The 15,707-nt window shown below is 34.7% G+C and overlaps 2 protein-coding genes across 5 annotated transcripts in view; one reads left to right on the top strand and one right to left on the bottom strand.

Annotated features, from left to right (window-relative positions):
* Positions 1 to 1,728, top strand: part of LOC124644763 (calcitonin gene-related peptide type 1 receptor-like) — a 35,956-nt gene extending 34,228 nt beyond the window's left edge. For 2 of the 4 annotated variants that reach the window (XM_047184293.1, XM_047184292.1), the window contains 2 exons: positions 74 to 181; positions 593 to 1,728. In XM_047184293.1, the coding sequence (XP_047040249.1) occupies positions 74 to 181; positions 593 to 760 (276 nt within the window). In that variant the 3' untranslated portion in view covers positions 761 to 1,728. The remainder of the gene's footprint in view (positions 1 to 73; positions 182 to 592) is intronic. The other 2 variants (XR_006986109.1, XM_047184294.1) reach the window with 2 other exon arrangements.
* Positions 1,729 to 2,960: 1,232 nt separating this feature from the next.
* LOC124644762 (sodium/potassium/calcium exchanger 3-like) lies at positions 2,961 to 11,146 on the bottom strand. Its single transcript, XM_047184291.1, has 10 exons — positions 11,009 to 11,146; positions 9,357 to 9,468; positions 8,477 to 8,698; positions 8,112 to 8,248; positions 7,734 to 7,904; positions 7,423 to 7,648; positions 7,226 to 7,339; positions 6,793 to 7,020; positions 5,677 to 5,778; positions 2,961 to 4,699 (listed from the first exon to the last, which is right to left on the bottom strand). The coding sequence occupies exons 2-10, from the start codon at positions 9,433 to 9,435 to the stop codon at positions 4,368 to 4,370; spliced, it is 1,611 nt and encodes a 536-aa protein (XP_047040247.1). The 5' UTR covers positions 9,436 to 9,468; positions 11,009 to 11,146; the 3' UTR covers positions 2,961 to 4,367.
* Between the last annotated feature and the right edge of the window lie 4,561 nt (positions 11,147 to 15,707).

Raw genomic sequence — 15,707 nt, 5'->3', positions numbered from 1 at the left:
ATGTACCTTATCCCATCCTATTTTTTACAGTTTAAAGAAGAAACTTATAGAGACTTTATTTCTTTGTACGCAGGTCCCTCTATTCGGACTACATTTCGTTTTAATACCATTTCGACCGCTGCCTGACTCACCATGGGAAAAAACCTATCAGATTGTATCGGCACTTCTTACGAGTTTACAGGTATTTGATATTCAGTTATTTATTCAGAACTCCTCAGTTACTCCACATGCCGCGATGATTTGATGGACTATGTATAAAATATCAATGTTTACGACATAACAATCTTTGCATTGGACTTTGTTTGCTTGTCTCAAGTGTAACTAATCAACTGTAGTGTTTAGTATTTTAGAACTGAAACAAAGAGGTTCTATGATAAAAAAAAATTATATCCATATCAGTGAAAAGGTTGCGATTCACTTTTGGCAGAATTTACTATATTTTATTTATCAGGGAAAACAAACCATAACACAATATAGTCAAACTACTTCACTTACGTAAAGTATTTACTTAAAGAGGAAAGGAACTGCAGGTAAACTGTTTCCTATAAATCTTTTGAACACATTGTACAGGGAAGTAAACGTTTGTCCCCAGGGTCTATGCTTGGCGATACTATTCTGCTTCACCAACCATGACGTCGTGGTCGCCACAAAAACATACTTATCACGATTTCGCACAAATAACGAGGGCATCCCTATGACTGGTAACACATACCCATTAACTGGGTCGGTTTTAAATCTTATTTCATTAGCTCTAAGATAATATTAAATACTATTAAGCAAACGGCGCTCGAACTCAGCGTCGTTTGAAAAAAGAGGTGGTAACCAATTCGACAATTTTCATCAAAATTCACTTTTAATCCAATTGCTTATTCAATCACCAATTCGATTACACTGCATAACATGCCTGCCATCTGTAGCTTGTTTAATAGCAATTAACGCTGAGCTCGTTCTTCTAGATATGACCCACATTTGGCAGCTCACTTCAGGAGGATTTCATTCGGCTTTACGTCACACTTGAATTGTTCTGCACATTTCAATCGCGTCGATATGACACGACGCAATACAAGTCAGTGGTCAACAGCCTGTACACAAATAGATTACTCATATTTTATCTACAACACATTATCAATGATTGAGTGTTTTAGAAGCAAACAGTTAGCTGCTAATTGTGATCTTATCTAGTAATGCCTTTAATTCATTTGTGTTTGTGATCGTTTGTAATATAATACACTATTTTATATAAGTATCTACTAATGAAATAACTCCTCAAATTCAAAGAGATCACTTTCAGTTGATATATTTACTTTGTACGCACCCATGTGAACGGAATTCCTTCAAAACAGCCTCGACAGTAGGTACCGACATGCCATTAAAAGCATTTCATCTAAGTGCTTACTTCACAGAATGTAAAATAATTCAATATTATCTATTTATTTCAGGGTTACATACATATATCAGAATATTATTCAATAAGCGTGCCAAGGAAAATATATCCTTATGCTTATGTAATAACGCACATTTCACGTTTTTCAGGTGTAACCGGGGGTGAGAGCTTAGTGAATACCAGAGACCACGTTGTATGACCTAAACTATAACCGCGTAGGTCAATTATGTAATTATAATATAATTTAATATTAATGTAAGTGATATGTGAATATTATGTAAATGACTATGCTAACCTGAATATACTCAGAATAATATAATCGACAGAAGATATCTGTGTCTGTATGAGTGCGTTTTTCTTTATTAAATGATTTCCCGCTTTTTTGTTGTTTTTTTGCAGGAATCTTCAAAACAGAATAGGTATAAAAGTGAATAGACGACACTAAAAAAAATGATGGTATTACTTCTCTGATCGGAACAACAAATACCTACCTATTGTGACTTTGAGCAAGGTTACGATTTTGTTGTGTAGGAACATTGTTATAGGTCCTTGACACTTTTGCTCTTAAATCAATCAGACGACTATAAGTTGATGCAATTTACATTGTTAAATTAAAAATTCCCAGTTTAAACAGAAACCGAAGGATCTCAGGCATTATTCGTACCCAGACTAATTATTATTGGCATTACCATATGGCTCGGTGTTCAGCTTTTCGCATCCAAATTCTGTCTGCAGACCTCTAAGACTCACGACCTTAGTGATAAGACGTCTCAGTAGTTCGATTTTTTTCCACAAAACAAATAAAATAATTTAAATAAATAATATTATATCAACTGTTGAAGTTAACTACTGGAATTATGGTCTATTGTGTATTTTATCAGTAGCAAAAACAAAGTATTACAAAATTTTACCGATCGTAATTTCTTAGATAGGTACTAATGGGAGTAGGTATGTATACATTATCACGTACCACGCTTTACGAACGAACACCTCTTATCGACGTTTTATGAGTGTGGAGCATAAGAGAGCATTACATCAGCTGCCTAGCCTTTTCCCTATGGGTACAGCTACCAGTCTCACCGGATGCAAATGAGTACCAGTGTTTGACATGAAGGGACTACTGAACTCCTCGACCCAGCGACATGGGCAACCTGATACCTCTTGCAAAAACATGCCGTCAGACTTTTTGGCTTCTGACTAACAGTTACAACTGCCAAAACTGTAAATGACAGTCGAGACCCGCGAATGTTACGTCCCTTCTATCACCAACCCACGAACCTCACCGAACGTTGTTTAACTTTCGATCGCTCGATCGACCCCGGCGGCTACTTAGCCACTTTAGGTCATCATCATCTTCATCTTCCGAGCCTTTTCCCAACTATGTCGGGGTCGGTTTTCAGTTGGATGCGGCAATGTGCCAGTGTTTACACCTTCAGGTAAACAAACTTTGGTAGGTAACCTACTTACTTTCCACTTTAAAAAACGCAGTACGCTGGCTGCGTCCCATAGTAGTGTTTGATCTAAATCTTATTCTAAAGATGAGCTCAGTACGGAATATATGAAAACAGTAGGTACGTTTATGCTGTAACCTTGTTTATTTATGAAACGGTTGACCAACATTGTAGATAAATATCACTACAAATGGTTTGAGTGCCTGGTTTAAAGATCTAGCCACTCGGAATATCATGAGTATTGTGCAAATTCTTATTGTTTACAATGTTGTTCAGAATATTTTTTTCCTTAATGGCTTTGAGTCATTTTATTTATTTACCTATCTAAACCATAGTGAGGAAACGGGGAAACCATTTCGATGCTTATTTTGTTAAAGGCTATGTACACTTTTCTAGCTGTAATAACTGGGGGTGGCAAAAAATATTTTATTTATCCATACCATATAATTAACATCCAAAGGAGTTTTCGCTGCTTAAAATAGCAGTTTTTTTGACAGAACCTCTCAAAATGAACTTCAAAGTTACTGTAAATAAGTGAAACGAATTATTTTCTGTCTACAGGAGCTGGGCATTATATCCAATGTATTTAAGTACACTGCAATAAGTTATGTCTACATATAAGAATAACACTTTATCTCAATGTATTTTAATTATATAATAATTATTGTCGTTAATACAATTTCTTTCAAATAAAAATCAATAGTCCATACTTCTACCACGTGACTCTGAAAGTGAGACCAAGTGAAAATGTAACACTTTTGTACTTTTACATTTATTACATATCATACTCATTTCAACAAAACCAGATCTTTAGTGATAGCTGAAGCCATTTTCGCTGTTTCACGGTGAAATTTTGTTACTTTCGACCCACTGTTACTTTTGTACCCAATGTCTCCTAATCTTAAATAAAAAATATATTTTGACAGACTGGAAGGAAGCCTGGCAAAATATATCCTTATCTGAAAATACTTGCACTTTATTTTCAAATCAATGTTGGTGAGAATCCATAAATATGTTGATATACTCTGTTCAACGTTTTAAAGTCTTTAACATACTATTTTCACTTAAAATAACCAGTCACTTCATACATAAAAAATCTAATTGCAAGCCGAAATCGGCCATGTATCAGACTAGCTCGCACCTTGTTCATCTTTACTCTCTTGGTAATTATAAAATTGTCTAACTAATACTCCAAGGCAATGCTCAGTTTTATACCACATCCAGAATATCATATAAGAGCTTTTTCACACGTGGGCAGTTCTTCTTTGACATCCACGCTTTAGAAGAGCTGCATTTCAAAACAACATCGAATTCTACATTCAAAAAATCTACGTTTTTATTTAAGAAAATAAGGACAGCGTGAAGCCGCCTCTACATGACATATTTTTTTCAATTATTATTATTTATCCACATTTTGTAACTGTCAGGATCTAAGTAATCAGTCTAAGCATACTTTAAGCCATGAAGAATGAATAAACTCTACTGATGATTTACTCAGTTATCGTAATCCAATGAAACTGCGTACTAATTACTCAGCATATTTCAATACCCCTGTCCAAGATAATGCCCATTTCGACAAGGATTGCGAACGTGATGAAGACTGCGTAAAGAACTAGGAGGACGGCACCGAGAGTTCTCCTGAGGGTGAACTTGCCGATGAAAAGCGTGATCCACAAGCATACGACAGCGACGAGCAGAGAACCCACTACGAAGTCAATGCCTGCTGAGTTGATGAGGACGGCGGTCTGGTCCGCACCCTGACTGAGTAACGTCAGAGTCTTGATCAGCCACGGCAGACCCAGCGCAAACAATATAGCCAAAGAATTCGCTCCTAAAGCATTTGATACTCCGATTCCACCCTCGCCTGTAACAAAAAATCGGAATTAATTAACATTATCAGAAAATCGATTTTTATAAAAACATAAATAAGTAACACGGATATCAATTAAAGATAGAGGTATTTAAATACTGATAGGGATTATAGTTGATAAACAAGTAATTCGCAATGCTACGCTTTTTATGCTACGCTTATATACCTATGTGTACAAAAAAAATCATGCACACCATTGGGTACTTGCTGAATAATACTTTTATGCAGAAAACAAAACTTATAAAAATAAGTCTGGGGTGCAGTTTCTTTTAAATATACCTAGGTATTTCATTATATTCAGGAATCTTTAACTATCCTACTAGGCGCAAATGTTTAACGTGTCTTTAGGTAGGTAATCGCATAAGAAAGCAAACCATAATGCTAAATCGTTAACAAGGCATTTTTCAAACTTATGATTTTTATGCAACGGTATGATGATTTGTTACAAAATAATAAAACATGATCAAAATTCTACAATAACATTTTATCTTTAGTTATCATAGAATTACGTACATACTAATGAGGATGAAATGAATGTAAATCAATATAATCTTCAGCTTTCGATATTTAGGGAATCTTAATAAGATAATGTTAATTATATGCAATTGCACATGTACGCATTTTGGATTTGCTCGATAATCGCTTAAAACCCAGGGGTATATAATATTCTTAATACAAATAATTACATGCACGCAATGTCAGCAACAATTTTATAAGTATACGGAAAAGATAAGTTTAACAATAGAAATGTTTTGTAGGATGGCCAAATGCAAGCCGTTATTGAATTGAACTATAACTGCTATTGAACGAGTGTGAAACGCTAACATAAACAAACTAATAAAACTGAATGATTGAATATAGAAACATTCGCATAGCAACGATTACTTTCGCAGACGTTAATATAAAAATGAGTAGCATGAATAAATATGTTATATTCGAATTATGCTTGATCTAATCCTATTTGTACGTACCTCGCCTTGACATGATGAAAACTGAACATGCCTCAGGCAAACAGCCACCGAACGCCAAAAACGTCATGCCCATCACTGATTCAGGAATGAAGAAAGTATGCCCTGAAGAAAAACACAAACAATTCATAAATAAATAAAAAATACAACAAAAAGGATAGGAATCATGACATGGGTAGGTGTAGGTATATTTTGAGGAAAATAATGTCGATTTATTGTTCCTCTCAGTAAGGTGAAATGAATTACAATTATCATAATAAATTATGATCAATCATCTTCAATTTTATTGCGCAATATTGTTGCTGGGTTAAGGTTACCTTTAGGAGTTTTTCCTAAGTGCAAAACACATTTTTCATAACTAAAGACCATTGACTTTTTCTCTCCAAGCGATAATGTCATGGCAGGGCATTACAGTCTTTCCAAATGCGAATTGTTTAGTCACAAAGTCAGAATTTTCTTGACTTCGTATGTCCATTACCCAGTCTCTAATAAAATCCCGAAGAATTTCTGTCCACATTAAATCCTGTCAAGCCCGAATTTGTACGAACAAGGATAACCTTGCTTAGTCGAAATGTTTCTCAGAAAAGAAGGTCAACATTGAGGAAACGTAATATCATTTTTAGATAGAGAATCAGGGTTATAGCCTCTGGCTGGATAAACTAATATACAATAATACGATATACGACGTTCTAATATAGGATGATTCCATATGATTCATTTATTAAAAGACTAGTGTCTTCATCAGAAGCGATTGAGATGGATATTAAAATGTGGATAAATAGATCTTTTATTTTATTAAATTTTAATTTTATAAATAATATACTTTTTAAACGGTTTTATTTAGCTCACCCCGTTTGTTTTTTTATTCAAGTCACATTCCCAGGCAGCACTTGTTCCAAACCGTGGCAATGTCTTTTATTATATAATAACAAGCAACTACGCAGAATAATTATATAGGTATTAATAGATAACTAATATCCGGAGGACGACAAAGAGTCACAACAACAAAGTGCACAGTATTCACTTAAGATACAATTTACGGGCAATCTTGCAGCCACTATAGGTATTGGTTTGCATAATATTATCTGTATAAGACCAGTATAAAGTGATGGAACTTACCAATAACTGTCATGCTCCACGAGACACAGTAGGAGTTGGCCCCGATCCAAACAATGCACATAAAGAAAGCCAGTGGATACAACTTCTTGTAAGTAATTGGAGACGGAATTGTGAATCCTAACACTAGTTTTAAAGGCCAAGTGTAAAGCCACCACACTTTGTAAACCCACGAGTTCTCTCGGGGCCACCGGAATATACTCTTCTTGGGTTTAACATTCTCTTCTTCAACTGAAAACGATATAAAAAACGTTGTTATTGTTGTTACAATATGTCAGTAATGTATTCGAAACTTTTATTTTCGCTTAAAGCATTGTTTTAATCTAAACAAATGAAATCTTCCTGCATTCTGTATACACAGCGTTTAAATTAAAATACCGATGTCTTTCCAATTACAGTCCCTTTTATTCCACGAATAATAAATTATATTATATACCTTTTTCAACGACATTCACTTTCTCAGGATAATCAGCATCCACATCACTGAATCCTTTGTTATCAACACCTTCTTCGACTGATTTCCCATTTTCCGTAGGAATTACCATAGCAACTGTAACAATGCCATAATATTTTAAAACACCTTCAAAAAGCTAACATAAAAATGCCTCATAAAAAATAATTATTAATACATACTGTCTGAGTTGTTCTTTTTGCACATTCTGGCAACGAGTCTATCATACACGGCAAACATCCTCATGCTGTTGAACATAACGATGAAGTAGAGGATGTAAAGGATTCCCAGTACGAGAGCTTCGTACCAGTCGATCTGTCCATCCCACACGAAAGCTACCAACACACCGACGTTAACCATGTAGATAACCACATCTCTGGTGACGGGTCTTGCTTCTATTGGGATAGGCTGGAAAATGAAATAGATCAATTTACACGATTCTTGTCAAAAATACTTGAAGGTAAAGTTTTAATTTATTTGATGTTGTGTTTACCCTGATAGCAGCAAGACCTCCAACAGCAGCTACTCCGAGAGCATTGAAGATGGCAGAACCGACTATCGTTCCTATACCCATGTCAGATTCAGTCAAAAAGGTTGATATAACGTTGACAAAGAATTCAGGACAAGAAGTGGCGACTGCCATGAATGTTGCAGCGGCTACATTCTGAAATACAATAGTTAGTAAGATAAATTAGGTATATGAATATAAATATTTATTTCAAAACCTGAAATAGGATGGTAAGCATTGATCCAAGTCATAAAGTTTAGCATCCAAGGTAAAATACATAATCTCTAGAAGTAGATAAACAACTATATACGTAAATAAATAAATAACAATAAAATAAGATTTATTACATTCTTGTAGACATACCTGAGGTATTTTTAAGTCATCGCAAATCAGTTCGACGCAAGGGATGAAATAATCATTACATACAATAGCCAATAGCGTAAATGAGTAGATACCAAACAGTGCATATAAAAGGAAAGCACCCCGCCTCAACTGCTCGTCTGGAATAACAAATTAAAATAGATATTACTTGTTATTTTAAATGAAAATTAATTGTTTGATCTATACTCTTCAAAGGAATTGTAAGTAAAAACGACTGAACTTGAAAAGGGTAGCGTTATCTCAAAATGTATTTTAGTGTGGGTTAAAATTTTCTGACGTGATTTATGGTGTGTATATAAAGAAGAAATGTTACATAGATTATTATTCGTCAGCGAATTATCACTTACCATCAAAGATCCCATCAGGGAAACTGTCAATAGAGTCCCCAGTGACACAGTCGATCTCGCGGGCGATGCCCTCGTCCGTGATCTCCAGCCTCGTTCTCAACCAAGGAGTCCAGTGCCAAGTCTCATGCTCACTATCCAGTTTTTTCATTAGTTCCTCGTGCACGAACACTATTTTACCATTTCGACTAATAGGATGCACCGAATTGAAGAATTCCGTTTCATCTGATAAAAATATTTCACAAAATTACATATTAATTACACCCGCGTTACGTATTACATGGGACGCGTGGTCTCCCAAAAAATCAATGAGTAAAATCAGTGGTTGATCGGATACTGATAATATGTACATTTAATGAAGCAATCGATGCGATGGTCGGCGCAAGTCAAACCACGATATGGTTCGCAAAACCACTTGTTTCAGTACTTTATAAACAATCCAATAATAATCTACAATCTTTACCAATAAACAATAGTACCGTAATTTAACTAGATTAGTATCTAGCTGTCTGATTGTCGTCAAACGTCTTTCTTTTACAAGTTAAACTTGAAATGATTGCATTACTTGGTTGCAGATACACAATACAGTTGGGTCGTTAACAAGGATTTTTATTCGAACGAAAATAACACGTGTTCGCTACTTAAAATATCGGGTATATATATACCGACAAATTACCTCATACACGTTACTTATATCGAGTGTGTCAAACCTAATCACATAAAATCAAAACGTATTTATATTTTTTCTTTGTGTTGATTGACGTATATAAGTCAAGTATCCTAAAGTATTTAATTTATTGTGATTAGGTTTGCCATACTTGGTATAACGTGATGCCTTTGTGAATCGAAATGTTTGTGTGTAGTTTACTTGTATGATACTTACTGCTGTTTCCATTAATTTGCGTACAGCAAGTGGCCAGGAGTAAACTCCAAAGGATGACGTTAAGGTTTGAGCGTGTCATGTTTCTTCGTGCGACCGATCCAAAGATTTGGAACTAGAAGTAGAAAAACTCGTTCAGTTACAAGCACTATGAGTAAGTATTTTATACTATAGAGTAAAAAAAGTAGTAAATAAATATTTTGTATTATCTTATGTCCTATCGAAGCCACAGGACCCGATGATGATGATGATATGTGGCATGTGATTATCTAATATTCTCAAACAATTAAATGGTTCGAAAAGTACCTACGTCGACCTAAGTCGTTGATATCTAACATCTTGTGCTGATACGATATGCCTACTATAATTTTAAATCAATATTTTTAATGTGAACTATTTATTCATTTTTTTCTCATACTCTTAAATCGCCCCGTTTTATATATTACAGTTCGCAAAAGCGACCGCCATGCATAAAGTCTCAAGTTCGATTCCCGGGTCAAGATACTTAGTGGTACTTTGGGGTGACATCTGTGGCTTGGAAAGTAGATACGTAAATGCCGGTTCTGATCATGATCTCTCTGGGTTTCGGGTTGCCATCCCATCGGACTGTGAGAGTGAAGAATAGTGAGTGCACCAGAGACTGTTCAAGCTCTTGTGCACTATATAAAACAGCTGCCGTGGCCGATAGTATTTTATGGAATAGCATTAACAATTTAAATTAATTTCACGTTTATTTAGATTAAACTATATCTAATTACTAAATGGTATTAATTTTCCTAAAAAGCGGAAGCCATGAAGAATTATTTTAATTTTGAATTTTTGATCTTCTCTTATATTTTTAACTCTCTTAAAATTGTGAATAACGTTATATTAATCGATCAGAATGTAGATATAATAGATTATTATCGAATTTGATTGATTATATCGATTGTGATAAGGACATAATTGCCAATGTACGTACGAACGAGCTAATGTGACAGCCCACTAATCCGTATCGTGCGGAAAGACGGAGCGGTTCTAGGAAACTAACTATATTACTTAACAACGTGCGAGTTATTTTTGTTTACAAAATTACTTACGTTGACATTTTAGTACTACTAAATGCAATCCAGAAGATTCCGAAACACAGTTGCAAATTGGCACATATTAAAAAAAATTACGCACTTTTAGCTGTTCAGCTAAGTTACTTAATTCGCTAATAATACTAATAGGTATCTAATTCCAGGGATCAGCGTGATAGCGTATAGACCATCAAATAATATGCATAGGTTTATTTCATTAGATTGCGAATACAATGTGATTTTAATGCAACCCGCTCATTTCCATGCATATCAATTATCTGCCGGGTGTATTATTTTCAAACAGATATCACAAAAATACACGTGCGCGTAAACTAGGAAAAGCAAGGTTTTTAGCCGGTAGCTACTTGAAACTGGAATTAATAGTAACATAACACTACTTAGTTGAATACCGATAGCTACAGATAGTCCACGATAATAACACAATCGCTTTAGATATAAACTGCTGAACACCATTCAATAGCCTATTTATTGCTCCATGTTTATCGAAGGTGCTAATAGAGTAATAACCACACAATCATTTGTTGCGGTGATAAAATAAACCAATACAGAAATACTCTACAAATTTTTACTCACTTTATATCGACTTGCTCTAGAACGAGGTGGCAGCCGCAGACAGGTTTTACTAAAACATAATTGTTAATCGAAAACTTTATTAGAGCGACAGCTGCCACTCTGCAATCACCAAGGATCTCACGACACTGAAAGAAAGATATCAATGCCAGAGGTTTTTAAGTAGATAATCTTATTTGATAAGAGTCTACTTTATAGCGATTAGTAGAATTCAGTTAATATACACACGTCAAACATACACGCACATTAAATATAGGAATGCATGTCTCACCGCTAGGATTTACATGTTTTCCTTGACGGGAGTTCAGTCTGGACCACCATGCGTTCTATTTGTTTACAAAATACATTCTAAGAAAATACAGAAATTTTACGTGAGCTCCACTCTAGGGCCACTCAATGCTTAATGTCATTAAGACTACATAATCTTACTAGGTCGATAACTTGCTTTTATAGTGGTTACTGTTAAATGCGTACTTCAGTGTCGATAATATTCTTTTCAGTTCAATAAATTCTTACTACTATAGTCATAGTGAGAGTTTAATTAGCGACAGTCCAAATCAAATTATAACACTTTTTAAGTGCCTTTTGTTTTAATACACGTTATGTTAAATTGTTTCTTTGATTAAACAGCAACACTAAAAGTATCTAAAGATGTGTTTGGAACATCATGATATTCTTGTATTGCAAGGGATCTTCGAATTGGTTTATTACATAAGCAAACGATCGCGTTAAACGTTTTTTCTAATGTACATTAGTAAACAATTGAGTTAACATTTTTATAGTAACATCTCGTAGTTACGTGTTAAGCATTTTTTTAGAGTTTGTAAGACTTTTATTTTAAATTCAATATATACTATTTTTAAATTGTATTAGGTAGTTTTATGGTCTGTTTATTGGATTCACTTTAAGAAATACCCAACTTATTTTGGGAGATTCTTCTTTTGATTTACGATTAGGTATTTATGTTAATACCTACTTCGTGCTATTTTGCTTAGTGCGTGTATTATTATCGCAATGTAATGGGATCTATAAATCTGAATGAAGCTTCTGTCAGTGGATGATTTTCTGATATGAGTTGTATGGACATTTTTGTTCAATTTCGACACAAAAATTGTACATGGCCTTAATAAAGCGGACGAACCATATTAACCATTCTGATGTTTAGGAGGAGTTAGGTAACACGCGTCCCAAAAGTAATTTAAGTTTTTGATTTCCGTACCTTTTGATACCTCCTACCTTCTCTTCAGTACCTTCCTTATCAATTCAGAGAGCAAATCAGTTCACTTTGTCACATTCGTCTAGGTAGGTAATACATACTGTCATTACAATGGTGTGTTGGCTTGTACGGTTATTAATTTCACTAACTACTTGAGAAAGTTACGACCCTATGTTCCGTAGTCGCTTATCTAGTTCTACGGAATCAATACGGAATCTAGCAAGGAGAATAAGAGAAAATTATTGGCTGATTCACACAACCAATATCTAATTGTTTGAAGAACTTATAAATAAAAGTTTACGATATTTCCATATGACTCAACATTTAATCGCTATGAGTTTTGTGATATATTTTTATTTTATCAGATTTGACGCTTATACTTACAATTTGTAATCAGCAAACATATCGAAGATCGAGACCACCATTATGAACAGATTTAAACACTAATTCCAGGAAAAATCATAAATTATTTCTATGAGATTTTTAATACAATTATTATAAAGAGTTACCACACTATTCAGGATCCATTTAGACTAATTGATTGTCTTACGTTCCTCGTCTTTCAAATTGCAACTATACAAGGTGTTGATTTGCATTTGTGCCATAGTTCAGGAGGAGGACATACAATACGTAAATAATCGATTGAAAATACAGTAGATGGGAAATAACTAATATGCACTGCTTTTTTTGTCATTGTAATGTCGTGGTATTTCAGAAGTAATCCAATTTTATGAATGAAATTTATGAGTGATCGTTGCGTATGCTCTGTGTTTGCGTTTGTGTGAGGGTGCAGCACGGTTTTAATGCCAGTAACATACGCGCCAAGTTTAAATAAGGCTAGATGACATTTACGGAACTCCGAAAAAAAATTACGTACCAATTTTTTTATTGATTTGGGTCGAGAATCATTAGCATAATTGCCTCTTTAAATATGGCACGGATGCAAATCAACAGCTTGTATACCTACCTACATTTAACTTCAGTTGCTTTCGTAGCACTTTTACGCTACCGGATTTTCCGCACGGTTTTTCAATGTAACACGCGCAGAAAATCCTAGAATCTACGCGCCCAAAAATCCGCTAGTAATTTGCAAAATGAAAACTGTTGTGAATTTACGAGTGTGTAATTTGGATCCGAATTGGTACAGCTGGGACAAATGGACATCGTCCATTGAAATTCGTGCAATAAAAGAAATATAGAGAATTTTCATATATAAAATATGGAGAGTGATATTTATATAATTTTGCGATGAGATTAGCTAAAAAACAATTAGAAATAACTATGAATAATTAAAGTGAGAACAGATTGCGAGAAATATATGAAACATAAGTTGGTAAACACTTCCATCCATCTCACTTTCATTTCTACAAATAGAGAGCAATAAAGCAAAACAATAGGGGGAATATGCACTCAATCATAAGGAAAATAGAGACTACTTGTCATCATATATTATCTTGTTTACGTATCTACTTAAAAAACGTAACCATTCATGTTAGAGCATCTTTATTAGAACACTAGTCACTACTCGAAGATTCACTCTGAAATTAAAAAGAAAAACAAATAAATATCTATCATAGATCATATAGGTACTAAGTTCTAAAATATATGTAGTATACGTGTATCGTAATTCGGTCATCCCCTTGAGAGAATGAAATCAGGGGATGAACGGAAATACGCGCAACTGTAGCTAAAAGCCATTCAAGGGTCTCAGTAAGCAAAAAAAACAAACAACAATATTTTGTTCCGTAGGTAAATGTAGTTTGGATGGTAAACAATTACAAACGTACACACACTATACTCCGTGTGTAAAGTATTGCTAAATTGGACCTAATTGATATAATCTTAAGATTAGATATAGAACTGCGGCAGAATTCTTCCTTGTTACGCTATGTTGGACGCGTATTTAACTACTAGTCTATACAGATAAAATTAAAATAAATACCTAGATTATATTCAAGGTAATGTAATGGCAATTTAATTACGCCTGAAAGCCTAAACTGATAAATGATCTTAATTTTGACAGCGATGAGGATCAATTTGTCGACGTCGTTTATTAATTTAAGTATTCTTTTATGTGTAAACATAGATTTAGTTTTATTTAGATTATGTAAGTATCAAAGCTCAAATGGAAATGGGCCGGCCACGTAGCACGGATGAAGGATGAAAGATGGACGTATTTGTCTACAAGCTGGCCAGGGCCAATTGGCAAGAGAGCCAGAGGCCGTCCGAATGAACGCTGGGTAGACGAGATTAAAAAGCATGCTGGAAAAGACTGGATCACTAAAGCGAGAGAAAGAAAAGACTGGAATTTGTTGGAGGAGGCCTATACCCATCAGGGGCCTTAACTAAATACTTTGTTTATATAACCAAATACTTTACTTATATTACATTATACTTATACATACATATATATACATTAGATAAAATAAGTTTAAAACTCTGTGAAATTAAGTTAAGGAAATAAAGAGGCTTTTAATTAATAATTAATTAATAAAAGTATCAAAATGTCGTGGAAAATAATTGTGACTAATAATTTTCAGTGTTTTCAAACTCCACTCGCAGTTTTCGCCGAATAAAGCAGGTCCGAAGTTGGCTACTGCTGAATTCACGATAGTCAATGTGCGAACAAAATATTAAATGTGCATGCGTGAAGCGTCAAATGGCTTTGAATTGTAAACAAAGTGTAACCCACACAATGAACTTTATTTATTGTAGATAAATATATGTATTTGATTCAATCAACTTCCACGAAAGGTTTCGTCAAGAAGTTTATTATGTTAAATAGGCTGAAAAGATTACATTTGCATAGGTATCTAATGATGCTCGTAAATATTAAAGTGGATAGAAGAGTACACTTTCACTTAATTGTATAATAGAGGAATGTAACAGGAAAATATTAGAAATGTGTTTATCACTGTTATCGTCATCATCATTGATATTGTAGGTACAATATTTGTGTCAATGGCAATCGACTGCCGGTTTCGCTAAGCACACAGGTCAGAAACAAACTAGCGATTCCAACATAAGCTTTCCTCTTCAAAAGTATCAAAAGGTAAATAAGAAAAGAAATGTTATTTAATATACTTTATTTACACCGACTGATTACTACCTATATAACATAACACACTACTCTTCAAAATTATCAAAAGGTTCATCAAAAGGTTTCAGCCTATCGCAGTCCACTGCTGGACATAGGCCTCTCCAAGTGCACGCCACTGAGATCGATTTTCGGCTTCTCGCATCCAGCTCCTGCCAGCCGTCTTGCGCAAGTCATCACTCCACCGTGCCTGAGGACGTCCTACACTACGTTTGCCGAGGCGTGGTCTCCACTCTAAAACTCGTTTACCCCAACGGTTATCGGTTCTTCGGCTAATTATGGCAAACCCACTGCCACTTCAGCTTGCTGATTCGGTGGGCTATGTCGATGACCTTGGTTCTCTGACGGGTTACCTCATTTCTGATGCGATCCCTCAGAGAAATGCCGAG

This window comes from Helicoverpa zea, chromosome 31, assembly GCF_022581195.2.
Source record: "Helicoverpa zea isolate HzStark_Cry1AcR chromosome 31, ilHelZeax1.1, whole genome shotgun sequence".
Lineage (NCBI taxonomy): Eukaryota > Metazoa > Arthropoda > Insecta > Lepidoptera > Noctuidae > Helicoverpa > Helicoverpa zea.
Note: the sequence above shows the minus strand (reverse complement) of the source record. Positions and strands in the feature narration are given on the sequence as shown.